At 46.9% G+C, this 27,917-nt stretch overlaps 1 protein-coding gene across 1 annotated transcript in view; it reads right to left on the bottom strand.

Annotated features, from left to right (window-relative positions):
• Positions 1-26,966, bottom strand: part of LOC307244061 (dual 3',5'-cyclic-AMP and -GMP phosphodiesterase 11A-like) — a gene marked incomplete at its 5' end in the record, with an annotated part of 79,797 nt that extends 52,831 nt beyond the window's left edge. The window contains 10 exons of the mRNA XM_080019071.1: positions 1,876-1,926; positions 3,105-3,197; positions 3,329-3,396; positions 5,857-5,932; positions 8,569-8,701; positions 11,963-12,027; positions 12,715-12,855; positions 13,515-13,604; positions 25,081-25,239; positions 26,103-26,966. Of these exons, the coding sequence (XP_079875197.1) occupies positions 1,876-1,926; positions 3,105-3,197; positions 3,329-3,396; positions 5,857-5,932; positions 8,569-8,701; positions 11,963-12,027; positions 12,715-12,855; positions 13,515-13,604; positions 25,081-25,239; positions 26,103-26,966 (1,740 nt within the window). The remainder of the gene's footprint in view (positions 1-1,875; positions 1,927-3,104; positions 3,198-3,328; positions 3,397-5,856; positions 5,933-8,568; positions 8,702-11,962; positions 12,028-12,714; positions 12,856-13,514; positions 13,605-25,080; positions 25,240-26,102) is intronic.
• Positions 26,967-27,917: the final 951 nt, after the last annotated feature.

Below are 27,917 nucleotides of genomic sequence, written 5' to 3'. Positions count from 1 at the left end.
AGTTCAGGGAGAGGAGAGAGAGAGACAGAGAGAGAGAGCGCAAAAGAGGTCAGTGACATGTTGAGATCATAGGAAAATGGAAACGTGCTAATTAAGACTCGGAGGACGCGTCGCGGCGAACGAGGAGAGCTTAAGCGGGGGATTGACCCTTGTTTAAACCGTACGCATGCATTGACTATAGACCCATCAACGGCTTTTTTCGAATTTATTTTTTACCCCTTTTACCATTATTCAAATGAGGGCGGATGATTCCCGCTCAACATATTCGTACGGGGCTGAGCGCGTCGCCTGCGTTTGATCCGAGTCGCCGCGGCGCAACCTCCAGACCGTCGTGGCCGCCGTTTGCCTTCGGGGTCTCTTCATTTTGCCACCTCGGGGGGGCCCGCCGCCGCCGCCGCTGCAGCCGCAGCCGCAGCCGCAGCCCCTGACATTTAGAGCCCGGGCGGGATCCTCGGCGCCAGCGAGAGCATCGGGTGCAGCTCGGTATGTAGAGCGGTTACGAAAGCAAAGGGGTGAGAGGGAAAAGGCGGAGGGAGCGGAGCGTGAGGGGGCTGAGAGATCACACGGGCAACGCCGCAAAGCGGAGCCTCCTGCTTTGCGCTAATGGCCACGGGGGGAAATCCCACACATGAAAGTGCAAAGGGAAAAATAGGTCACAGCCGCATTTCGCTCGAGAATCTTTCTTTTTCGTCAATTAAGAATGCAGATATTTTCCGCTCTCCTTTTAAAAAACGTATGGTGGGCGGAAATGATTTGCTATTGACCGGAGGAATTTCCATTTCAAATACCACAATTTGTTTTTCTCGGGCGATTCGCCTCCGGTCTCCAGACTTATATTAAACGCTCGCATTCTGCCGCGATTCTGGGGAGAAAACCGGGGGGAAATCAAGTCCAATGCGAAGGTGGGCCGTCGTTTTTTTTTTTTTTTGTAATTCTTTTCTGTGCCATGGATTTTGTTTGTTCGTCTTTTGGGATTTTAAACCAAAACATATACGTCGGTTCCCTCTAAACAACGGTAACCCAGGAGAATAAGCCGAAATAACCCCCCGTTACGCCGGTGATCAATAACTGCCGCCGCAAATTCAAACTATAAGGCGCGACTGGGATGTGAGAGCGCCTCCCGCACCTTTCCACCTGCGCTGAGCGCCAAGCCCCGGAATTAAGACGCGTATCTGGTGAGGTAAAGCAGGCGACGAAATCGCATTACGGCAATTATCTCCGGCGCCGCCCGCCGAGGGGGAACCGGATCCTGACAAATCGCCGTCCGTAGTGAGAAATGGGCGTCTCCGGTGTCTCCAGCCCGCGACGTCTAATACATTTCTCCCGCTTTCGAAGAGTAACAGGGTTAGTTTTTTTTATCCCCCGCATAATTAAATATTTTCAACGGCTGGAGAGTTGAGTCGGGCGTGAAACTGGACGCTCGATTGTGCACTTTGTGGTTTGAGCGCCTGGAATGCGTGTTTATCTTTGGTGTTAATGTGGTGTTGGTGGCAGGCGGTGCGAGACTTTGCCAATTTTCTAATATGTTTGATAGACGTCATCAACCGTCACGTGGCCGAACCGGCAACAAAGATACTCGCGACCGGCCCCTCTGCCTTCACCGCCTGGTTAGAGACCAAAACTCTAGCCTTGGGGACGTTTTGGGGGGGCGATCCGGTGAGTTATCGTTCGCAAATGAACCAAAGCGGTTCCGAGCCGCGACGTTGACAAGACACAGCGGGACGGAAACCTTTGCGGCGAGTTGTCTTGGTCACGACGGATTCAGGTAAGAAACGCAAATACAGCGAAAAAAAAGGAAAGGCACTTTTTTTAAAAAGAGGTTGTTTTTTTGTTCTTACGATAAACGATAACGATCATAGAGGTGATATCTGTTACCTTGAATTTGTCCACTTCAGTCTTGGAGCAGGTGGCGTGATAAGAGAGCACCTGCAAAATACACACCACAGTTTTACTCCGGGATCTCGTCCGAGAATGGGTACTGAGTGTAATCGCTACACGCCCAGACCGAGTAGCGATAAAAATCCAAAAAATCTGAGCTGCAATAATAGTGGGGTCACTGATTTGGAAGACACTGATCTGTTTTATTTTCCTCACAGATATTTATTATTTGATTTTTTAGATACTTATTAAAATCGGGCAAAACCATGAAAGCATCACCAAGGGTCAGGCCTCCTATGAGCACACTGACGGTGTCAGGCCCGACACCCCACGAGCGCCAGTGTCTGTGCCTCCCTAGTTTTGGTATCCTCCAACCGCAGAAATGCGGCCACAGCCGACCGTCCTCGCAGAAGGAGATGTGCGCCGCCTCGCCCTCCCCGCACACCGGCGGCGTGGCTCCGGACGCAGACTCTGAGGTTTCCGGAGTCGGCCGGGGGAACGGAGATGTCGGCCCTCATTCCGTCCTCGTTCCCTCATTTCCCGGGAGGAGTACCTTTCTTATTTGATCAAGACGCTCATGTTTATTCAGCCCCGCCACGGGCGGGAACATCTCCATCTCCCAGGTTTCCGGTTCTCCACGGGTCCCGGTGTCGAGCAGTACTTACTACCACTGCTGGTATCTGACTTACTTATTTCCTACTTACTACCACCTCATACAAATACCCGGACTCTCTCCGCAGCGATGCCGAGGGCAGGCGGAGCGCTGCTAAATGGCACCGCGCCGCTCGGCGGATGAGAGATAGCTTCCGCCGCCTCCCATTAATTATCAATGAAACCTTTGTGGGACGGGTTATCCACAAAGGCAGCTCAGCACTTTCTCTCGTGCACGGCCTTATACAGAACTGAAAGTAAACGTGGGGGGGGGGGGGGGCAAGGAGAGGTAGAAAAACAACGGTGGCCGAAAGCAAGCGGATGTGGAGCGTAAGGGAGTTAGTACCGATACCTTTTTTTAACGTTGAACACATTATTGGAACAAACATTATTATAATACCTAATGCACGAAGAGAGTCTTACACAGAGGAAAAACTATGGTTCAAAGAAAGATATGCATCAAACACACGCTAATAGATGAATGAAAGGCAAAAAAAAAAAAAGAAAATGGGTTTATGGCTCTTCTTAAATCATCTCATAAGATGCGTGTAGAGGAATATGCGTGTTTTCCTTACATCGAGGGCAACCGACTGTTTGGCCCAGGACTTCTTCACCTGATCGTACATGATGGTGTTGTTGATCCCGAGGCCGCAGAAGATCACAAAGGCCTGAGGGAGGGGAACGACGGGGGCACACACGGGAGATCAGTCACACGACAAAACGAGAGAAACGCTATTTTTGACGAGGCGCACACTGCGACCGAAAGGAGACGACGAGGCGCTGAAAACAAGCGCCGTACCTCAAAGAGACGCTGGTCCGCGTCGTCAAAGGGCTTCCCGTCCAGTCGGTTCAGCACTTGTGCCACGCCTGCGTAGAACACAAAACGAGGACGTATTTAATTACAGAACTTATCTAGGGCCTAGTTAGGATGGCCTGACTTAACATTGAATCATCACTGTTTAATTTGTCAGAGTTAAAACATTTTTTAAATTAAAATTAATACAAAAAAACAAAACATTTTTCAATACTGATTCAATGTGGTATTCAGTCTTGCAATTATTACAACGTCAAAATACGGCACAAAAATAATTTAAATATAAGAGATGTGCGTTTATTCACTCCATCCTTGCACCCTCTCGCAGATATCCCTGTTATCTCTGACAGGCTGAGCTCCCGTCTCGGCTCCACTAGGTGTGGATGTAGGCCATCAACACACTGCCGCCTGTTTGGTCCGTCTGTTAATTGGATTTCTTCTTTTTTTTTTTATTATTTTATCCAGGACTTTGTTGATGGAGTTAATTGTCAAACGGAGTGAGCGCCTGCCTTTTTATCGTCACAGAACAATTATGCTGACGAGCGCTTCCTCCGGAGAGAACATCACCCTTTCTTCGGTCGGATCCAAAGCCGTCCCGGTCCGTTTTCCTAGAGATGACACATCTCTAATCACCGTTTTTCGGGCGCCGTCGTCGAGGTCCCCGGGAAATGTGTTTGTGAAGTTTGATAGGAAAACAAACAAACAAACAAACAAAAAAAGACTTTCCTATAAAGCCCTCCCTCTCTGATGTGAAAACAGGCTGTCTAATGTGTGTGGATATTTAACACTATATCGATGTGTTAACTGACACTTGATGGAGGAGTTGGTCCCCAATTTTGGACCGCACTGTCTTTCACATTTACCTTAAACCTAGCTGACAAAAAAGTGCATATCCCAGAAAAAGAAAACAAAAAAATAATGAGGGGGATTTTATCTATTTTCTGAAAAATATTATGAGGGAAAAAATGTGTCACAAACAAAAAAAACAAAATGTTAAATTAAAAAAAAATATATATATAATTTGCTGCAGACCCCCAGTAATTCCTTCACAGACACCTAGGGAGCCGCAGACCCCATTTTGGAAAACCCTTCAATAGGAATTATGATATTATTATTACATTACTAATTAAAGAGAGTGACGAGTACCAATACTGGGATGTCCATTTTCAGCATTAGCTCTATGTATCTACACTGTGGTCTCGCGACGCCGCGGCTTGAAGGTTTCGCGGTGACGTCGCAAAGTTTGGTAGCGGCTCCATTTTGCCGCAGGAACCGTCGGAAATTCTCTGTTCCATTGAGCTGAGTTAATCAACGGCGGCGCCGGAGAAGAGCCCCGAGCGCAAGGTATTGACTCGCTTAGGTGTGACTGTTGTTTTGTGTTATTAAATTTAGCCATTCCCATGTCAAATTGTGAAATCTTTAGTCGGGGAGACCGCGATATTGCGCCCGTGGCTTTTATTCTCCGCGTCTGGAAACGAAATCATATTTTTCGCTGCTGTTTTCTACAGAGTCTGTAACTTTCTGACCAGGGTTGGTGGGTTCTTCATGCGCAGGGGCCGGTTGGAGGCCCATTCTTTATCTTGTGATGTCCAAAAGAAGAAAGGTGCAATCCCTTGGACAAACCAAAAACGATTCTGTCAATTTGGGATATTAAATCTAAAAATCGAATAACTTTGACCCTAAATGGTATGCAGGGGTTTCTCCACTTTCACACAATATGGCCATCACTGACGCTCGCTTAGTAGATGCAAAGGTGTAGAATAGAAAATACATTAGTTTTGCTCTTCGTACAAGCCGACCCGAAGCAGGATGCAGAGTCTTTCTGCGTCTTTCTGATTGGATTCATCCTTCACTGGAGGAATCATCCCTGCTGGAACTTTATGTACATAATGGGGCTCCATTCAGGTCCTCAGATGCCGCCCACTCACAGTACATTTTCCTCTCCCATCATCCTGCTGTTCTTTTATTTTTCTCTCCACTCCCCAACACCTACTTGCAAAAATGCGCTTGTGCCATCACGCGCACACGCACGTGCACACACACACACACACACACACACACACACACACACATACACACACACACACACACATACACACACACACACACACACACACACACAGTGCATTTGGCTGTGCAGACACACCAGACACAGGTTTGCACGGAGCATCTGTGTCATCCCCGCTGATCACTTGGCTCTCAGACTAAACCAATGACTTCCTGCGTCAGGTCTCAGTGGGGCTGAGCTGCAAGTGCAGACTTTCACTGCATTTAATTCAGCACCAGCCACAGCACCAGCACCAGCACCAGCACCTGGCTGGAGATCGATGATTTATCAGTGTCAGAGTGTTGTTGGCCCCGTAGCCGCGTTGGAAACAAGGAGCGCATGGCTAAGAGGAGGGAACCCCACCACAGTGGAGCCACGCCGTGGCTCTAATCACTCACACAGCTTCTTACCAAGCTGCACTATCTCTCCTAAGCAGTAAATTCACCTGCACCATCCGTGAACTTACCGATGATTTGGTGGTTGCTGTTCCATATCGGAACACAAAGCACAGAGCGGATGTGGAAACCTGAGAACTGGTCCGCCTGGAAACCAAGAGAACGCACGTTTTAAAAACACTTACAATTGAAGGGTATGTAATCCCAAAGATTCAATTGGCACAAACAGACGATCTGATGCATCAAAGAACGAGGAAATAAATAATTGAGCCACTTAAATAATTTAAATACATTGTAATGTAATATATATATATATATATATGTGTGTAAAATGTCTTGTTGGTATCTAATGCATCCCAGCTAAAGTCCCCACAGATTAGAAACAACACATATATATATGTACATATATATATATATATATATGTATATGTGTGTGTGTGTGTATAAATATATATTTATATGTATGTATGTATGTATATATTTATATATATAAACATACATACATATATACGTACATATACATATATACATTAATATATATATATACATACATACATACATACATACAGTAAATATACACATACATATATACATATACATATATATACACATTTATATACATACATATATAAATATACATACATATATACACTTCTCACAAAAAGTTAGGGATATTTGGCTTTTGGGTGAAATTAATGGAAAATGTAGAAAGTTCACGCTACAGTGATATTATATCATGAAAGTAGGGCATTTAAGTAGAAGCATGCAATGGTAATTTCCTCATCTCAAACAATTGATTGAAACAAAAGCCAACTACAGTGGTGGGTTTACCACAACAAAAAATGTCAATGTCTCAATAACTTGTCATGTGCCCTTGAGCATCATTACACAACGACGCCTTATGCTGTTCACAAGTCGACTTATTGTCTGCTGAGGCATTGCACCCCACTCTTCTTGTAGGGCGGCCCTCAGGTCATTGAGGTTCTGGGGTACAGAGTTACGAGCCTCTACACAGCGACTCAGCTGATCCCATAGGTTTTCTATGGGATTCAGGTCTGGAGAAAGTGCAGGCGACCTCGATGAGCTGGAGCATTGTCGTCCACGAAGATGAAATTAGGCCTGTGTTGTTCTTGCAGGGGCACAATGACTGGATTAGTGATGTTATTCAGGTAGTATGGGCTTGTCACTGTACCATTCACAAAGTGTAGGGTAGTTCTGTATTGACTAGACACACCTGCCCACACTAACACCACTACCACCAAAGGCTCGTCTGGTGACAACAGTGGCTGATGCATAGCGCCCTCCTTGACGTCTCCAACATCGTTGGCGGCCATCATTTCTGCTCAACGTGAATCGACCTTCATCAGAGAACAGCACTGAGGCCACTGGTCCCTCGTCCAGCGTAAATGCTCCCTGGCCCATGCAAGACGATGATGCCTGTGCCTGGTGGTGTGGTCAGGTACCCTTGCAGGTCGTCTAGCACGCAGACCACGCTGATGTAAATGGTTTCGAATGGTCTGACGTGACACTTGGGTGCCTCTCACCTCCCTTAAATGTACCTGGAGTTGAGTGTTCCACAGGGCACTGTTCACAATGAAGCGCTCATCAGTGTGGGATGTGGCCAAAGGACGTTCACTTCTATGCCTTTCTGTGACTCTTCCAGTCTCTCTGTATCTCTGTTGCAACCTGCTGATGTCACTCTGTGACACTCTAAGCTCAGTGGCCACTTCCCTCTGAGAACATCCTGTTTGAAGCCTCGCAATGGCGAGGTACTGTTGATTAATTGTTCAGTGTCGTCTTGGTCTGATGATGTCAAAATGTGAACAGCGTGATGAAGAGGACTTTAAATACCAATTCTAATTGAACCAGGAAATGTATTGGTCGATTCATGGATCAAACACCTGTTGTGAATTTTGCCGTTCAGCTCCTTGTTAGAGAATAGCAAGTTGTGCAAAAAGTACTGAAACATTGAACAGTTGGACATGTGCATTCAAAAGTTTAGAGAAGGTCAAATTAAGTTCACCTGTAAAGGTTATAATGCATTTTAGGTTCATCCTGAAATTTCACCCAAAAGCCGAATATCCCTAACTTTTTGTGAGTAGTGTATATATATATATATACATACATATATACACATATATATATACACATATATACATACATACATATATACACATAAATATACATATATACACATAAACATACACATACATACTGTATACACACACACACACAGACACATCTAGATATATATATAAATATATATTACTTATCGTATTATGGTTTATTATTTATTTTTGTATTCAACTACTGCACATTCTGAATCATCAAGTCGCCTATTCCTGACATCTTGAGGACGACACAGTCCATTAACGCAGTATAACATATTGTACCTCCATGTGCAAGGAGACCCTACTCCGCCTCCATATTCCATTTTCGGGTCAAGTATTTAACTATGCGCACAATCTGTTTTCACTGCTGGAGTGATAACTTTGCATACATGATTCACAGGACCCAATGCTCAGTTGCACTCCAGAAATACCTGGACGCCTTTGAAGAACTTCTTCTTTCAACAGTCTATTTTAATTTAGGCAAATCTGTGTCAAACGGAAACCTCCTTTTGTGCATCGTTCATCACAAAGCAGCACCAATTAGAGTCGGCGAACAGTGGGGTGTTTTATAAGGCTACCTTCACACTTGAAACCACCCCGTTGAAACTGTTCCTTTCAGGTTTAAAACAAGCCTTTTTTTTCTAATTGAGAGAGCGCAACGTGCCGGGTTACCTCGGCATCAAAGCGTGGATCCTGGTAGGCGTCGCTGATGTTTACAGGCAAACCTGTGGACGCTACGAGCTCCGCGATGCTGTTATTGATGAGCCAGTCTGAGTACGAAGACTTCTCAATGCTGTCTTTGAAACTGGAGAGATAGAGGGCATAAGGACAGGATGGCGATAAAGGAAGGTGCTGTTTCCTGTTCCACCGTGAATGCACAAAAACCTTCCTTGCCCTTTCTCTAATGACATGTTTGCACGGGGATCTCTCTACTGCAGATCTCTTGAACAAATTACTTTCTCTATATATTTTAATCAAGACATTTACAGCATACCGTACCATTGCATATTTGCTCATTATGGGTCCTGCATTCGAACCCATAGGTGCCGGAGAACTTCTCCTTCTTTCTATTGATCACTTTCATCCCCATTCAGAAGATCTAACACCTCAATCTCCTCTGAGGCTTATCGTTTCTGGGCCACTAATATTTATTTATTTATGTGTCAGGGCTCAATACTAACGTTCAAAAGTGGTTGCCAGCCTGGCAACCAGGCATCAGCTTTTCATTGCCGAAACTGAAAATATGGTTTCCATTTTTAGTCCCCTATACTATGCAGTTATACGTCAGCTTAATAATGAAAATGTGACACAAAAGAATGTTTAAAAGCTTTATTACAGTAATCAAACAAAATTCCTTGTAGTTTGAGTTTTATCTGATACTTTACAAAATTAGAATCTTCAGAGGGGAAGAAACACAAGTCACTACTCCTCTGGTCACACTTGGCCTAATCACAACTGGCCTGTGTCTCTGTCTCTCTCACACCCACATGTTCAGTATATGCTCACCACACAGACAATAAGAATCTCAACAGTCCTGTTTGTCCCATCATTGTTAACAATGGTAAATTCTACTTTGCATCTTTCCATTTAGAAGTACCTCTCCACTAGATGAGGTCGGAGCCATGCTCATTATTTATGCTGTCTGTCTAATAAGATAATAACTGGTTATTGTATTGTAACAGCTATATGTTGACAAATTTGACAAAAATGTACTAGAATAAAAGACTAAATCTAAAGACATTACCTGCATATTTTTATTTTATTGTAATTGGTTTTGTGAGTACACAATATTGTTTCAGTTTTCATTTTTTCTGTCTAGTTTCAACTAAAATGTTTTTTACACACCTAGTTGTGTTTTTTTCCTCATTGTTTTCTTCCCCGCACTTTCAGCTTTCGTGATCAAAGTTGGGAGGCAAACGTAACGTCACAACATCTGAACGTCTCAGATCAAATGCTGTTGGTTCGGTATTGGTGTGAGTTGTACAAAGGGCCGGAATCAGAGGCGAGGATTATTCGCTGTTGCGGTTGATTTGCAGATGTTCTACTCAACAGATTCCAACCCTGAAGCACGGGGACAAACAATCTCCTGAAAGACTCTCTAAATAGAGGTGTGTTCACATCCGGGTTTTTGGTTACTTAAGGGGATGCGTGTTGCCTTAATTTTACCACAGATTCAGAAGGAGAGAAGGTCAATGCCACTTTCATGAATGGTCGATAAATGGCAGCGTGTCAAAAGTAGTTAAACATTTTTAAACAACTAAGCTCTCCATTTTATATTTTTATTTCTATTGGTCAGAAGCACGAGGAGATAGCGCTTAAATAACTCGGCTTTTAAAATATTTCTCTCATTTTTGCAGGGGCTAGGCTCGTCGATTCCCCTCTGCAGCCATGCATTGCACTAACGGGGCTGGCAGGCAGACTATCGCTCTCTCGATCCTGGACACACAGCGATGATAAAAATTAGGTAGAAAAAAAACCTTTCTTTCTCAAAAAGAAAACTGGAGCACATCCGTGCAAGTTCATTTCTGAGCATCTGTGACACATCTAAGTGAGTTTGTGATTATTTAACACAGGTTTAAAAAATGTCTTGTGTTGCACCAATCGGTTGCATAACATAAGAGTATAATGCTGAAACGATGAGCACCGGCAGGAATAAGATGAGCCCTAAATCCTAAGCGCGCACAGCGAGCGGGCAGGCTGCGAACGGAGGCAACTCCAACCCATACATCACAAAACCACCGATAACGCCGTCCGCCGTCTGCACGGGCGGAATGGCGCAGGAGGGAATAACCCTCCGAGGTCTGATGGCTGGATTCCCTCTCCCTTTCCCTCTTTCCTCTCTATCCATCTCCGCGCTCTCTATCTTCATACATCGGGTCTTCGGCGACACACTCGCTCTCCATTACTGCCCCCCACGGGGGCGGACCCCCGAGGGAGCTGCGAGGTGCGTTTAAAACCCCACAATGCGCTCGGCCTTTGACGTCACATTCATCCATGTAATTACACACATAAATCTTGCTCGGCTCCATCGGCTTCGGAGACGTGCGACTTCACTGCGGCCACTTCCATCCCGTCAACATGAATTCCTCCTGCCTTCTTTATATAATGCTTTGTATATCACAACTCGGAGGCTGCTTTTTGGGTGTTTATTTGTTGCTGTATATTTGTGCATCTCCAGTGGCAACAGAGCCACAAATCAGCACATTGTGCCTCGAGTCAGAAACACTTACCTCTTCTGCTTTAGCGGTCTGACATTTCATTCATTATTTTCTATTACGTGCCACCGCTGTTTCTTGTGCTATGGTGCTTGTTTTTTTTTCTCTTTTTTTTAATTACTACCGCAGTAATCGCTGCTGCCTTAAAGTGCCCATTTTCTTCCTTTTGGTGCTGCTTTTTCATCCATAAACAACCCACACAATATTGAGCAGCTCTTTCTCCACTGAACCAAGCCTAGCAGGGGAGTGGAGCTCCGAAGCCAATTAGGGAGGGTTTCTACAGCGGGCCTTCTATTCACAACGAGCGTATTACTTCCACCGCGCTGCAGAATATTCAATTCTCATTTTTACCTTTTTTCCGACAAGGTTTTTACAGACAGAAAGCGTCAGGGTTTGTCCTTGGTGGAGGCTCTAATGACTGAGCCAAGTCTCGCTGAGGAATTTTGTGGCGTAATAGCAAGCAAAGGTGCAGCCGCGGTATTTAGTGAACGGCTTTTAGAGGAGAGAAAATGGAATCCATAGCCATGTATGTTTGTCTGTGTGTGTGATTGATTGTGTGTGTGTGGGTGTGTGTGGGTGTGTGTGTGTGTGTGTGTGTGTGTGTGTGTGTGTGTGTGTGTGTGTGTGTGTGTGTGCGTGCGTGTGCGTGTGTGTGTGTTTCTCCTCAGAATCTCTTTATCTGAATGCACACTGCTTGTACCCAGCGCATGCATGCTGTAGACTGGGTTCTGTGCAAAGATTTACATCACAACCAACTGATATGGAATATTTTGGGATTTATATAATTCCACAAATCAGCACAAAGTTAACTACAGTGAATTTCACCACCCCGCCCCCCAACCCTGCTTTACCTGCTTTCGATGTCCGCGCTGCACTTAGGGGACAGTAGTTCAAAAGACTTGGTGAATTTCACCACCTGTGGGATTTTGGAAGATTAAAAAAAAAAAATGTAATTTACTGTTTGCATGGTGCTTTAGTATACAGATCAAGCGTCTCAAATCACGGGCCCATGGACCACATCTGGCCCGTGGGACAATTTTATGCGACCTGCTACATATATAATTAATACGACACAGACAATTAACACAATTATATAATTATAGATTGTGGCGCCGCCCCTTGCGGCCGCCTGCGCGAGCGCACTCGGTTACGCACATTTTACTATTTTTAGAGCTTATTGTGCGTAATCAAATTTTACTGCATATATGTATGTATGTATATGTATGTATATGTATGTGACAAATTAACCTCCAGAATCTTGAATCTTGAATCCAAATCTGACCTGCAAATATATTTTTAAATCACAATGCTTTAATTAATCCAATTTTTTTTTACGTTTCATAATAAAATAGAACATAACTACGATTTTGTTTCGATTATATGTGTATTTTTAACAGACGTGTAATTAGACAATCCACTCATGCACGGTGTGAAAAAAAAATTAAAAATGTGGGACAGTTTGTTTTTCTCTTGAGGTTCAAAGACAACCTAGCCCGTGGCCCCCAGTTAGTTGGAGTTTGAGGCCCCCCCGAAGCAGACAAATGTGCAGCCTTCCAGATAGACAGATAAATATCCAGTCATAATGAAGTACTACAGTAGGTACCGGGGACTCGATGTCCTCCAGCAGCTGCACGGAGCAGCGCTCGCACTTGAGCAGTGTCTGGGCTCGATGCATAATCTTCCTCACGATCTTCTCCAGGTCAGTTTGCTCCTCAAACAGATCGTTGACGACTTCCAGGAGCGCCTGCGCCACGACGACAACAACAAACAACAAAAACAACAACAACAACATTAAGCAAGTGCTGGCTGGGCTCCTGCCTGAACCAGGCGCTGGGAGGCTCCCTCTAAATGATCCATCTGTCAAGCGAGTGCTACTCAGGGGCCTTTAAATGAAGATGTTTTGTCTCTGCGTGCTATTAGAGCACAATCATCATTTTACTTAAAGCATAAAAAATGGCAGAGTTATATAGGAAAGCTTCCCCACAATAAAAGTAAATTTGGCTCCACATCTGAGGCAATGTCAATCCAATTAAATACACAAGCACATAAAAAGCCCCTTCTTCCTCTCCTCCTTTCAGCGTCTCTGCTCTCATTATGTTCTCTTCAATCACAGATCAATGTGTGACATGCATTAGTGCCTCTCTGGACGTTCCCGTGGAGATTTAGAAGCTCGACCCCCACTCGCAGCCCCCACCCCCACCCCCAGCTGCTAACTCCGTCCGCCATCCTCCATCTACCATCCTCCAGCCTCCATCCTGGAAATGGCGAGGCGGGGCGGCGCTTTGATCCCCACTGCAGTGGCAGCAAGCATGTTTGTTGCTGATCAATATTTAGCCTCAGTGTCAGCACCGGGCGTGAGCAGGGAATGCTGATACTAGTGATGGAGGGGGGCGGCTGCCTCACCCGGCTTCGGTCGTACTCCTTCCTGGACGCGGCGAAGAGCTGAGCGTTGGAGATGGCAATCCCACAAAACGGCAGGTACATCTGCAGCACCTGTGGGGCGGGAATATCACGTTTACGTCAGATTCCTGTCCTAAACAGGCTTAAATATCCACGTTTTGATCATTCAAACGGCCGCAAAATGAATGAGGTAACTCAGTTTCAATGACTTTGATGTGATTGCTAAACCTTTCTGAGGCAAAGAACCTGTATATTTTCACTCATAATACATATACCGCTTATGATATGGAGCTAACATAGAATGGCCTTTCATCCGGATCATTATTTTTCCAGGGCAAATAGATTTGATTCAGTTGACACTTTACCATTTGTCTGAATAGTTAAACTAACCGGCCCCGGGCTGAACATTACATCAAATATCATATTTCCAAATTTATTCCATTTATGCTTCTTTTTCGTCCCCCTGTAAATGTCATATGTATTCGCTTGATGTGGCCCGGTGATCATACTTCATTTCCTCCCTGAAACATAATCAACATCGGTATCGGTTTGGAAATCGAAAACGCATTTCTTTTGCTCGTGAGCGCTGTCGATCCATACCGCACCCTACAGCAGATATGGAGAGGTGCATTTAACGGCGTAATTAAGACGGTCGCAGCGTGAGCAGAGCCAGGGCCGGAGGGGGAAGGGCGGGGGCTCTCGAATCAATACGATTCCGACTCCTCGTAGCCTGCGCAGCCTTATCTGAGAGACCCCTCGGCTTCGGAACACGGAATCAATAGAAATTGGGCTGTTTGTCGCCGCGCTCGGCTCCTTTTGTTTATTTATCTATCTATAGCATCTGGCCACTGTGTAAACAATAAAATCCCTACGACAAAACCCACTAATATTTACCAACCTCCTGTCCTGACCCAAGGGGCAGGGAGGCTCCGACAATGCATGAATGGGAAGTCGCTCAGCTGTGGTCGCTGATACACCGGGATCTCTTTCACACTTCAGGAGAGATAAGGCAGCGGAGGACGGGATAAAGGAACGCATGCGAAAAGAAAAAAATATATATATATAACACAAAAAAAGCTCAGGCCTATTGTGTTGGAAGCATAGGGGGCTTGGAGCAGCATCTGACTCAACACATTTTCCTCCGGTGCAACGCGTTTAATCAAACATCTGAATCCCGAGTGTCACATTCCATTCATGGCCACAGGCCTCCATTGAGATTTTCACATTCATTCATACCTTGTGCACTTCCTATAAATTCACTAAAAAGCAGCATCATGCTGTGGCCACCAGTTCATCTTGCACACATATATAATTTCTAGAATTATTACATAGTATTGTAGCAAGCAAGAGGCAGGAGATTTGTTTTCACAATCAAGCCCAATCTTTATTCATCAGAGTGAAGAGCCTTTGATACCTCCACACAGTTATCACGGGCAGGCAGGTCACTAACGGCACACACACTCTCACAACTGGTGCAACAATCATAACATAATCACAACACATAAAAGTAATAACAATCTGGCTAACTAACACTAACAACAGCATAACAATTAACATTACTGTAACTAAGAACAGATAAAACAATCCCTTTCCCCAACAACCCCAAAACACCCAATAACTGCATGCTGGAAAATCCCCGCCCCACCTCTATTCCCCAACACGCTACAGTATTATTATTACAATCTGGAGTGTGACTATTTATAGGAAAAAGAAAGTAATGGAGCAACTCAAAGCACCATGTCTCAATTTAAATGTGCTTTTGAGTCGCGTTCATTTACATAAAATAGCTCTTAACAAAGCGCGATATGAAGTATTAAGCTGTCAGGACTAATAAGTGAAGCGAGCGTCGGTCCCTCCGTCATTCCACATAATCGATGGCGCCCGGCGATTGTCTTAGCGCATGAAAAAGTGATGATGCAAAACAACGAGCCGGTGTGCGTTAAGCCGCTCGGGTCGTTGCGTGGAGTTCTCCCGTAACGATCTCGGAGAGCGAGGCCGCGGCCGTCGATCGCCCCGGCAAGAGCGGATTCATTAGCGAGCGGGACTTGGGGGACGCGGCTATGGATCCGCCCGTGGAAGTAGCGGGGCAAGGCGAGAAAAGCGCCGCTCTCTAATTACGTTCTGTCAGCCAGGCCATTATACTGGGCTGTATTACAAACACTATGTTTTTGCCTAGAGACCTGTGGACTGACCAGTAAAGAGTGCTTTAATAACACGGCTGCCCAGGGCCCTCTAAACCTCCATTAATTCCTATTCTACCACTGGAATTTCAAAGGGGGGAAATTTGGTGCATCCGGTACACAAAATAAATTGGCTGAGCAAACCTTTCTTTCAATCCATATTCATGTTTTTAAACCCATAGCAACCTTAACTTATCCCGTGCATACTGTAGAATTGCTAGCTGTATATTCATTATATTTTTGTATAATTGTCTGTTTTTGTTTTTAATTGGCTTTTTTTAGGTCATTTTTTTAATGGCTATTTTTGTATATTTGGCTGTTTTTTTTAATTTTATTTTTATTTTTTATTATTATTATTATTATTATTATTATTATTATTATTTTATTTTATTTTTATTTTTTTAATGTATGCCAATTGTCTGTGCAATGCAGGAATCTTTACCACAACAAACTTGTATATGAAAAGGGAAGAAAAGGCCGAATTCTGATTCTGAATCTTTATGTGTCTGTGCATTAAGGTACAATACGGTGAAACCGTGAGTGAGATCACCAACAGTGTTTCAGAGCAATAAAAAAGAAGCCTCCTGTCCCCCACCTCCAGCTCGTGTGGGACCTGGCTTGCGTCCGCGGCGTGCACGGCAAACGCATTTAGCAGTGATTGTTCTTCATGGTGGCGACATCAAATATTTACGAAAGAGAGGAATCTACACTGGGACAAACTCTTTGTTATTCAATTAGCTTGTGAATAATTCCTACGCTTCGTAGATCAGGCGGATGGCAATCCCCGCCTGTTTACAAGGTCTTCGTGGCGACGGGAGGAGATGTTGTCGTGGTGGTCACTTGTTTAATTCAGAGGCGTGAAAGGTGCGCCGTCCCTCCGAGTGGCCCACTCCCGCAGCAACATCCCTTTCAGAAGCTAAAACACGCCAGAAAGTTATGAGAAACAATAATAACTCGGCGCCGCACAACCATTTATCATGGGCCCCGACACACAAGCTGCATATTTTATAATCGCCGTGGCTCCGCGGCGAAGCACTGTATCAAACTGAGAGAGGGGCGTTCCTGCTATTATGATTAAACATGAATAATTAAATTGTTCCACGCTTCACAGGTACATTAAACAAGGCCAGGAGCGAAGAGAGGCTGGAGCGCATTTACACTGGAGCTGCTGCAGAGATGTCCTCAGAGATGAAGTCTTTACACACGCACGCATGCACGCACACACACACACATACACACACACACACACACACACACTCTCTCTTATTGCTCCTCGCAAATATCTTCCTCGGATGCAGACGCTTAACGTTGACACATGATGCCTGTGATTTCAAAGAACACACCAAGGCCAGAGGGGTAAAAGCAGATTACACAAGGGACAAAAGACCTGTGGCATGTAAGACAATCAATCGCAAAAGGCCCCTCCCTGTGGGAAGTGTGAAGCAGCGGTTAATGGTAAGAAATCTACCTGACACGCCGAAGATACAGAAAATGTCATTTAAAGGCTGTATCTGTGGGATTTGCACAGCTTTACATGTCAAAAGTCTGCAACTGCTGAGATCTCTGCCGCTCAAAACAAGCAGCACTGGCAGCGCAGACAACGTCTATTGTTCATGTTGATATCCAAGAGGCAGAATTCTGCTAAGAACCCTAAAACCTTTGCAGATTCAACATTTAAACAAAGAAAAAAAAACAACAATTCATAGGCACACTTGTCCAAATACGAACCATGGAATGAACATTTAGCAGACGCTTTTATCCAAAGCGACTTACAATTATTCAATCACCGACGGACGCAGCCATCAGGAGCAATTAGGGGTTAAGTGTCTTGCTCAAGGACACTACAGCATGCTAGCAGGAGGAGCCTGGGATCGAACCAGCAACCTTTAGATCACTAGACCACCAGCTCTACCGCCTGAGCTACCATCCCCATATGAATGGACGAACCCTGTTGAATCGTCAAAAAAAAAAGTTGAATCGTCACCTAGTTTCATTTTTCCTGCACATTTGGGAGAACTCCCCGAATCTGTGTACAAATAAGCACAAGCGTTCAATTAGGGTCACCGCCCTGACACAGTGCTTCCCCGCTCCTCTGGACCGCTGATCCAGAAGAATTGGCTGCTGGAGCCATTAGTGCTAATGAAGCATCCTGGATCAACGTTATGACACTGAGCTTCAGGTGAATGATACTGTCCTGAGGTGTTTTGTTCAGAACCCAACATTTAAACAAAGAAATCAGGTCTATCAGGTCTATCATGGAGCCAACTCCACTGAATTCATGTGATTTTGTTCCACTATGTTACACCTGGTGCACCTGTCTATTGGCACATTTTGATTTATTTTTTTAAGTCACATTCACTCTATTTTGAGTAAATCGATCAACACATTATTCTGTATATTTGATATATTTCACTATTCTTGTTTTGCATTGACTCTACTTTTTATTCTATTTTATTTGTATTATTGTTAAGCTTTTTATGATAATTGTCTGTGGATACGCAGCAACTGCCTTTGAGTTGCCAAATTTTAAAAACGTTAAAAATGCCCCCAAAAATATTGCTTTGCGATGGCTTCTCAATGAAATATTATATAAACATAATCATAATCATAATCAAGGCATTTGGAAAATCAATGATTCTCCCTGAATTGGGCCTCAGACCAAACTCTGAATCACTTAACATTCCATTTCACCAATAAAGGAAAAGCACCCAAAGTGAACAAACCAGGTCGATGTCTTACAGTAACTCCTCCATGACCATAATCACTCTCAAAGGCCGAAAAATTGCCACCGAACCTGCCGCGTGGGCGGTGAGCCACCGCACATCGTTCCAAAATCAGTTGAACGGAGCGGAGCAGGACGACGGCAGCGGCGCTCGGGCGGATGAGCCGGGTTTTTTTCCGCACGACTCCGGCTGCGGCGTCGTCACAAAAAAAAAAAAAAAAAAAAAAACCTTTTCAAGGCTCCGACGGCGGCGACATTCTTGAGGGACGAGACGGCCTCGATTATTTCAACAGGTTTCAATCAAGAAGTCGTTCACATTCAGGGACGGAGACAAGCGCTTTCAGACGAGGGTCAATGTAAGAGACCGGTCTCAGCATTGAAATCAGTCATCTGTGTAAATAAAATGATCCTGGACACTTGATTGCATTGATTGAGGGTTGTGCATTTGTAGGAAAAACGGTGATCGGCGTATTTCTCTGCAGTAGGTCACCGTGTAGTGGCTTCGGTCACAGCTTTGGGCTCGTGGTGAAATTCTATTTAAAAGAATGTTCTCTGTTATAAAGTGTCTTTACACAATCTCAACGGAGGGGTTCACAAAAAAACAAACAAACAAAAAAAAACATTTGTATATTCTTTATAAGACCTTACCGCGGTGGTGGGGTTTGTGTGTCCCTGTGACCCTGGGAGCTGTGTTGTCGGGGGCATTAGCCCCTGGTAGGGTTTCCCAAGGCAGAGTGCGTCTCGGGGAGGGACCAGACAAAGGGACCCTCAAAGGACCCTAATGCAACGACAATCAAGTCAACATGGCACCTCGCCCGGAATAGGGAAACCGGGGCCCCCTCCTGGAGTCAGACCTGGGGGGGGGGCTCGCCGGCAAGCATCTGTGGCCAGGCCTTGACCCATGGGGCTCGACCTGCAGGGATAGGTGCTGGGGTCGGGTGCAATGTCAGCCGGGCGGCAGGCAAAGGCGGGGGCCTGGGCCTGCTGATGGTAGAACTAGTCTACGATGCCCCTCGGCATCTTAGACTAGTTATAGGGACGTGGAATGTCACCTCTCTGGAGCAGTACCAACTAGATATAGTTGGGCTCACCTCTACACACAGCACTGGCTCTGGAACCAAACTCCTGGAGAGGGGCTGGACTCTCTCTCCTTTTCCGGAGTTGCCCAGGGTGAGAGGTGCCGGGCAGGTGTGGGGATACTCACGAGCCCCCGGCTGAGTGCCGCTGTGTTGGAGTTCTCCCCAGTGAACGAGAGGGTCGCCTCTATGCGACTACAAGTTGCTAGGGGGAAAGCTCTGACTGTTGTGTGTGCTTATGCACCGAACACCAGTTCAGAGTATTCAGGCTTCTTGGAGTCTCTGGGTGGCGTCCTGGAAGGGGCTCCGCCTAGAGACTCTATAGTTCTACTGGGAGACTTCAACGCTCACGTGGGCAACGATGGAGAAACCTGTAAGGGAGTGATTGGGAGGAACGGCCTGCCTGATCTGAAGACAAGCGGTGCTTTGTTATTGGACTTCTGTGCTAGTCATGGATTGGCCATAACGAACACCATGTTCGAGCATAGGGTGGCTCATAAGTGTACATGGTCCCAGACCACCTTAGGTCAAAGATCGATGATCGGCTTTGTGGTCATGTCATCAGATCTGCGGCCATATCTCTTGGACACTCGGGTGAAGAGAGGAGCAGAGCTGTCAACTGATCACCAACTGGCGGTGAGTTGGATCAGATGGCGGGAGAGGCTGCAAGACAGACCTGGTAAACCCAAACTGGTAGTGAGGGTGACCTGGGAACACCTTGTGGATGCCTCTGTCTGCGAAGTCTTCAACTCCCACCTCCCACCTCCTTTTTTGCGCATCCCGGGGGAGGTTGGGGACATGGAATCCGAGTGGGTCATGTTCAAAACCTTCATTGCAGAGGCGGCTGCTTGGAGCTGTGGTCGGAAGGTAGTTGGGTAGGTAGGTGCCTGTCGTGGCAGCAACCCAAGACCCCGTTGGTGTACACCAGCAGTGAAGGAAGCCATCAAGCTGAAGAAGGAGGCCTTTTGGGCTTGGCTGGCCCAGAGGTCTCTCGAGGCAGCAGACAGGTACCAGCAAGCCAGAAGAGCTGCGGCTTCGGCGGTCACTGAAGCCAAAATCCAGGTGTGGGAGGAGTTTGGGGAGGCTATGGAGAAAGACTTTCGGTTGGCCTCAAGTAAGTTCTGGCAAACTGTTCGGCAACTCAGAAAGGGAAAGCAGGGCTTGGCTCAGGCTGTGTTCAGCCGGGGAGGAGAACTGCTGACCCAGACTGGGGATATTGTTGGGCGGTGGAAAGAGCACTTTGAGGAACTCCTGAACCCGAAAAAGCTCCTCGGTGGCAAGGCGCCGGGGGGTTGACGAGATTTGCCCTGAGATGCTGAAGGTTCTGGACATTGTTGGGCTGTCTTGGGTGACACGCCTCTTCAGTGTTGCGTGGATGTCAGGTACACTACCTGTAGATTGGCAGACCGGGTTGGTGGTTCCCATTTTTAAAAAGGGGGACTGGAGGGTGTGCTCCAATTATAGGGGTATCACATTGCTCAGCCTCCCAGGGAAAGTTTACTCCAGGGTGCTGGAAAGGAGGCTCCGGCCCATTGCTCCAGGAGGAGCAATGCAGATTATGGGGTACTGGTGGCCTGGATGGCTCGTACCATTGTACAACCAAAGTGAAAGCTATGTTCGCATTCACAGCACAAAGTCAAACACATTCTCAGTGGGTGTTGGACTCCGCCAAGGTTGCCCCTTGTCCCCGATTCTGTTTGTGATATTCATGGACAGGATCTCAAGGCGCAGCCGAGGTGAGGAGAGTGTCCGGTATGGGTACCTCAGAATTGCATCTCTGCTTTTTGCAGATGATGTGGTTTTGTTGGCTTAATCAGACCATGACCTCCAGCACCACTGGGGCGGTTTGCAGCTGAGTGTGAAACGGTCGGGATGAGAGTCAGCACCTCCAAGTCTGAGGCCATGGTTCTCCGTCGGAAAACGGTGGATTGCTCCCTCCAGGTTGGGAGCGAGTTGCTGCCCCAAGTGAAGGAGTTCAAGTATCTCGGGATCTTGTTCACAAGTGAGGGGAAAATGGAGCGTGAGATGGACAGACGGATCAGTGCGGCGTCAGCAGTGATGCGGGCATTGTACCGGACCGTTGTGGTGAAGAGGGAGCTGAGCCAGAAGGCAAAGCTCTCAATTTACCAGTCCATCTACATCCCAACCCTCACCTATGGTCATGAGCTTTGGGTAGTGACCGAAAGAACGAGATTGCGAATACAAGCGGCCGAAATGAGTTTCCTCCGTAGGGTGGAAAGGTACCCAAATAGGGTGAGGAGCTCGGACATCTGGAGGGAGCTCAAAGTAAAGCCGCTGCTCCTTCGCGTTGAAAGGAGACAGTTGAGGTGGTCAGGCATCTGATCAGGATGCCTCCTGGGCACCTTCCCTTGGAGGTTTTCCGGGCACATCCAACTGGTAGGAGACCACGGCGTAGACCGAGAATGCGCTGGAGGGATTATATATCCCAGCTGGCCTGGGAAGGGCTCGGGGTCCCCCAGGAGGAACTGGAAAACGTTGCCGGGGAGAAGGGGGCCTGGAGCTCCTTGCTCAGCCTGCTGCCACCGCGACCCGGCCTTGGATAAGCGTTCGAAAATGGATGGGAAAAAAAAGGATGGATGGATATTCTTTTTATTCCATCTGTTGTTTGTTCCCTGGTGAATTTCTCCCCCCGTGGCATGGAAACAGCTTCAAATCAAGATCATGGATCCATTACGTAACACCGACCGGAGGCCACGTTTCCCTCCACGTTTGACCGTATCGACGTTTCCTTGAGAAGACTTAATAAATAGCAACTGGCTTCTCTCACTTTGGCGATGCTTAATGTCAGGTTGAGGTTGAGACACAACACGAGAAAGTAAGGACAATGTGCACGTTATTTTTTAAATAAAGCCCTCCCTGTGCTCCTGATAGGCCTTGGTTGTCGCGGGTCTCCCTAAAAGGGTTGCAATCACGGGCTAATCTGACGGATGATTTGGGTCGGGGAATTCCATCGTTTCCATCCCGACGGCCTGGGCGTCCGTACGTGCTCTCCCCAGGGAGATGCGCTCCCCCTAATTTCTCTGAGCGTTTACACCGGGAAAGTTGTGTCCGAGCGAACATTATCTTTTCGTTTCTCGCCAATTTCACAGTAAAATTGGCAGGCAGGGTGAGCCCGGACGTGGAAGATCAGAATTTACCCGTCTACCTATCGACGCGGGGTGTTAAACAGCAACGGCGAAAAGGATTTTCCCCGCACCTTCCGACACATTAAAAAAGCCTTGTTGAGTGGGAAATTTGCCGCCAATGTTTGCTTGTGCACAACAGAGAAAATTCTAAATGATAATAACAAGTGCCAAATGACAAAAACAATAAAGAGGGTAATTATGCAGGAGCTTGAGACATCCTGGTGGGGTCAATGTTTCTGCATTAAAATGACTTAAATTGCCATGTGTGTTTTTTTCCCATGGAGGATAATGAGGCAATGCAATTATCCATAGGGCGAAGTATCATCCAGCTCCCCAAAGGACTCCAGCCCTGCAGGGTATCACAATTAAGGCAGGGTATCACAATTAAGGCAGCGTGGCATTTAAAACCATCAAGAGTGAAACCATCCCATAAGGTTTGGGTATGCATACAGAGAACAGCATTTGTTTTAATAACAGCAGGTTGTAGTCTCCGGATAATCACATGTTATTGCGCCATCATCTGACGCTTTGGAAACTGTGATGCGCCTTCTTATTGCAACAAGGTCCTTGAATAACAGCGTCGCTACGGGGCTCAGTGTATTCTCCAACGCTCCAACATTGCATTTCATTACTAATTCAGCTGGAGCCATCCCAGCATTAATATGATGCTAATGCAATGTGAAGTGTACTGAAAGCGCTGAAAGGAAAGAAAAAAAAAAAAAAGAATTTGTCATCTCCCTCTGCATCTACAGCGGGCAGCGTGCAGCCCCCTGCACCTAATCTCATGTTTACAACATTCCGACAGAAATATATACTAAAAAGAGACATATACCCATGACTATTTCACCATTTCAAACACAAAAGCTGAACTCCAGAACCGCCCGCAGAGGGCTCGACGATAATAATTCCAAACTCAATTTGGAAAGGGTGTTAATGGTGAGATGAAGTAAGGATTCTCTCAACATAGAAGGGAGAGCTAAATCTAGTATTAAAAGAATCTGACGGCAGGAAAAAAATTTGGTTGGAAGACATGCACAACTTTAAAGTGGTAATCCATGAGATATTTTGTTCAAGAAATCCAATATATTGCAATTTTTTTTTATAGCTGGCACATTGTAAGACACAGCCATTCAATGTGCTTGTGTTATGCGTGCGCTCCTCTCTATACCTGTTTCCATTTTTAGTTTTATGCCGGCATCCGACTACACAATGTCAGGTTAGGCAATCACAGTGCCAAAAATCCCTGCCGCGTCTTGGCCCGAGAGACCGGCAACACTACGAGTATGACCCCGACCAATCATCGCAGGCTGCCTTTCACGACCTTGCGAGAGTTCATAGGTCGTCGGGGAGGAGGGTCAAGAAATTGTGGCTGCGGAGGCGCGTTGTGGGATGCCGGTGTGATGTGTGATGTCTGAGAAGAAAAAGCGAATCTGGACCTCCTGGGTGTCACGAAGATGCCTCCCTTGTGCGCCCAGGGAGCGGGGGCGCTGTCCCGGCTACTTGTGGGCACACAAGGTGGGAGACACAGGGAGCCGAGTTCGTCCGGGTGGAACGGGGAAACGGGGAGGTGGTGGAGTCAGGATGCCTGCTCTGAGAGCCAGGAAAACTAGCATGGAAGCGATTCTGACTGTATGCCCATTGCCAACACAGACTGCCCAGGCGATCAAATCTACACCCTGGAGGAGATTGATTCATTTCCAGATAAAATGTGTAGACGGCTGCTATTTCTCGCCAACATTTATCTACTTTGACCCCCTCACGGCGCTCCCTGGAGGAAACGTCCTAAGGGGCAGGGGTGTTGTTGCCACCGCTCAACGAACCTTTCCTCGGTTTCTGTTGCTCCACCCGACAGCAGCATCCCTCTTTCCCTTCGCCGTGTTTACATATGTGCACGAGAGAGCGCTCTGTCATCCTGCTGGTCAACGTCAAGGAACAGGTAGGGGTTGTCAAACTAGGCAGTGAAATAGAGAAAGATTCTGACATGCCAGACTTTGCGTCCGGGTGTCGCCACAACGCTGTTCACACTGTCCGTCGTTCGCCACGTTCATATTCCGGCCCGGCGCCGGAGATTTGTCAGCGCCCCACATAAAACGACTCATAATCCGGCTGAAACTCTGTGGTCTGATCCCAGAATAAGACCACTCCCATCCCCCTGAGCTGCGGTGTCCTCAAACCGAAGGAAATGATTAACCGTTAAACGGATTTGATCATTTCACGTTAAAAAAGGTCATATATCCCTTTGCAAGCGGTTTTAAATGTGTACAAAAGCCCACAGGACTCACAGAAAGTGTGTACGGCGTTGCGGCATCAACAACAAGTGTCGCAAACACTCGATGTGGAGGCAAAACAAGCAACGCACAGACAGGGCATTGGCCCGCTTGGTTATTTGAAGAGCCGGTCCTTTCCCGGCGTTAGTTCTCGCGACAGTTACGGAAGTGGAATTACCTTCTCATCGTCTTCAGTGAAGAGCGCTCCACTTGGACTTTTGTTGATGGCTTGTGCGACTCCGATTATCTCCCCGTCACTGTTGCGTATGGGCATGCAGAGCAGGGACTTGGTCTTGTATCCCGTCATCTTGTCAATTTCATCGCTGAAACGCCGATCCTGCGCGCATTGGGAAAATATCATATCATCAGGTAGTTTCCAGAAAGCTGAGCAGTTTTCCCTCCCCTTCCAGTGACATCGGGACGGACGCTTAACCTATAGGTCTCTCTGTAAGAAGAAAGTGAGGCGTCGAGAGGTTTTTCCACCTGGACTAAAACATTGTGTATTTGGAAGAAATGTCTGACATCAAGGAGCAATGGCCAGGTCGCCATCGTATTTGTGAGATAAGCACTGCGCTTGGGGGTTTAAGGCAGTTATTATCAACCTTTGTGAAGGGCCCCCAATTTGATACACATTTTGTCTCTGGGCCCCTAATCTGAGATTTTTTTTTTATTATCGTGAGAAATTCATTCGTGATTCAAACCACCTGTCTGTACTGTAATTAGGGAGATAACAGTGAAACTATGAACAAACTAGTCATTATTGTACATTCACTTAAAGGTTCTAAACGACTTGTAAATGAAACAATGGTAAAGTTTAACTGTCGATGATTATGCCGGGGACCCCCTGGAACCTCTTGAACCTCTTACTTCCCGGACGCCACATTAAGAACCACTTGTTCAAGGACCTTTATCGGAGACAATGTAAAATCAAAAAGAGACCCAACATTATCATAAAAAACAGATTGATAAGGCCCTTTTTTTACTTTGAGTGTGTGTGTGTGTGTGTGTGTGTGTGTGTGTGTGTGCGCGCGCGCGCGCGTGCATGTGCATCATATCACATTGCTTTCACCCACATTCCCACGGCGCTCCGTGCTTCCGCACACAGTGTCGGGGCGTGTTGTCCAGTCGACTGACCCACGCACTCGCGAAGCGCACGGACGCGTCCGTGCGCGCACTCTCCCAAACAGCGCCCATACGCACCTGGTAGGCGTCGGGGATGTTCACCGTCTCTCCGTGCTCGGCCACGTATCCGATGATCCCCTTGCCCCACGGGACCTGCACCTCGTCGGAGCTACTCCTGGACGGCAGCACCGTGATGCCCGCGTGCACGTCAAAGAACTTGGACACGAGCGTCTTCTTGTTGGCGGAGCCCTCCACGAGGAACAGGGAGCAGCGGTCCGCGTCCACCATGATGCACACGAACACCAGGATCTTGTAGCTCAGGCTGGTCAGGTCCAGGTCGTTGGAGATGTCTTTGACCAGCACCAGGAAGAACTCCCTCTCGTTGTGCTCCTTGAGGTAGTACTTGAAGTCCACGGCCGTGGACGGGTACTGGGGGATGTTGACCCGGGACTCGAGCAGCGCGCTGAGGATGTGCGCCGTGGTCGGGGGCAGGGAGCTGGCCTTCCGCAGCAGGGCTCTCCTCCGCATGCTGCTCAGCGGCTCCTGCGCCCGGGAGTTCACCTGCTCGTCGTACGTCCTGTTGGCGTTGACGGCTTTGGACCTGGCGAAGGTCTTGCGGAGCTCCTTCTGGGAGGCTCTCCTCTGGAGCCCGTCCCCCCGGCTGGCCCAGCTGGCCGTGGCCGCTCCGCCGCTCCTCTCCGGCTCCGCGGCGGCGGCGGCGGCAGAAGACGCGCTGACGACCCGCTGCTCGGGAGGAGGAGGAGGAGGAGGAGGCGGAGGAGCAGCAGGAGGTGGAGGACTTTTGCCCGCCCGGTGGTTCTTGAGCCATTTCTCCACCACCACGCTGTGCCTGCCCTTCCTGTTCAGGTAGTCCTCGAATAACTCCGGGTGCGTGTCCAGGAAACTTTCCACGTCGGAGAAGACCATGCCCGACGCGGCCATGTCGTGTTCTTCAGACGCTCACCGCGGGAAACAAAGCCATCAAGTCGCGCAAAGAGATGCAATGGGCGGCGGAGGTGGCGCTTCATCGGGGATGGGAGCGGAGAATCCGCTGACGGCGCAACTTCCTCGGGTCGTACATTCCGGGAGAAAGTCCTCCGGAGCCGGCGCGACGGTGCCAGGTTTCACGGGCGGAGACCCCCCGCCGGCCGGAGCGCCAGCATATTCACCTAAACATCCCCTAAAACATTTCGGGGTGAAACCGCCTGGAAAGCACGGTGCACAGTAGTCATTCCACTATTTCACAGTGAGCCGCTCTTGAGCGTCTCCGTCGTGGGGATGTTCTTGTGCGCAAATGACGTCGGCGCTGGTTGGTTTGACGCTGCTGACGCGCCCCACGTCACTCAACGAGCGCGTCTTCTCAAGAGTCCGTTTGGGCACTTGGATGGTAAAATAAGGTAAAAAAAAAAAAACAACAACAACAACAACAAACAAGGTGGAAATGGTTATAATAACATGTTATCGCCAAGACAATATTATTATTATCATTAGTGGTTTCAATGCTATTTTCTCACTGCTCCAGTGGGTTTCTTCAATGAGAAGAAGAATCTTTACCACGTTCTACAAATGTTCTTTACCATCTGCGTCACTTTTAATTATTTTACTTTTCATTTTACTTTTTTTAAATTGTCATTTATCTGTGTTTTTGTTAAATGTGAAGCACAATGTAAGCTGTTTTTATCATCATTATTATTATTATTATTATTATTATGGCTGTGATTATTTGTAATACCAATGTTGTTTCTCAAACTATTGTAAGATTTTCTTTCGGTCTGTATTCTATTGGAAAATTTATTTTTTTCCCTTGTTTTCTTATATATTATTCCCCCCCCCCCCCTTCCAAATAGTGTTGCCCTGCTGCGGCAACACTATTTCCCGTTGGGGGAAGGAAAT

This window comes from Zeus faber (assembly GCF_960531495.2).
Source record: "Zeus faber genome assembly, chromosome: 18".
NCBI lineage: Eukaryota > Metazoa > Chordata > Actinopteri > Zeiformes > Zeidae > Zeus > Zeus faber.
Note: the sequence above shows the minus strand (reverse complement) of the source record. Positions and strands in the feature narration are given on the sequence as shown.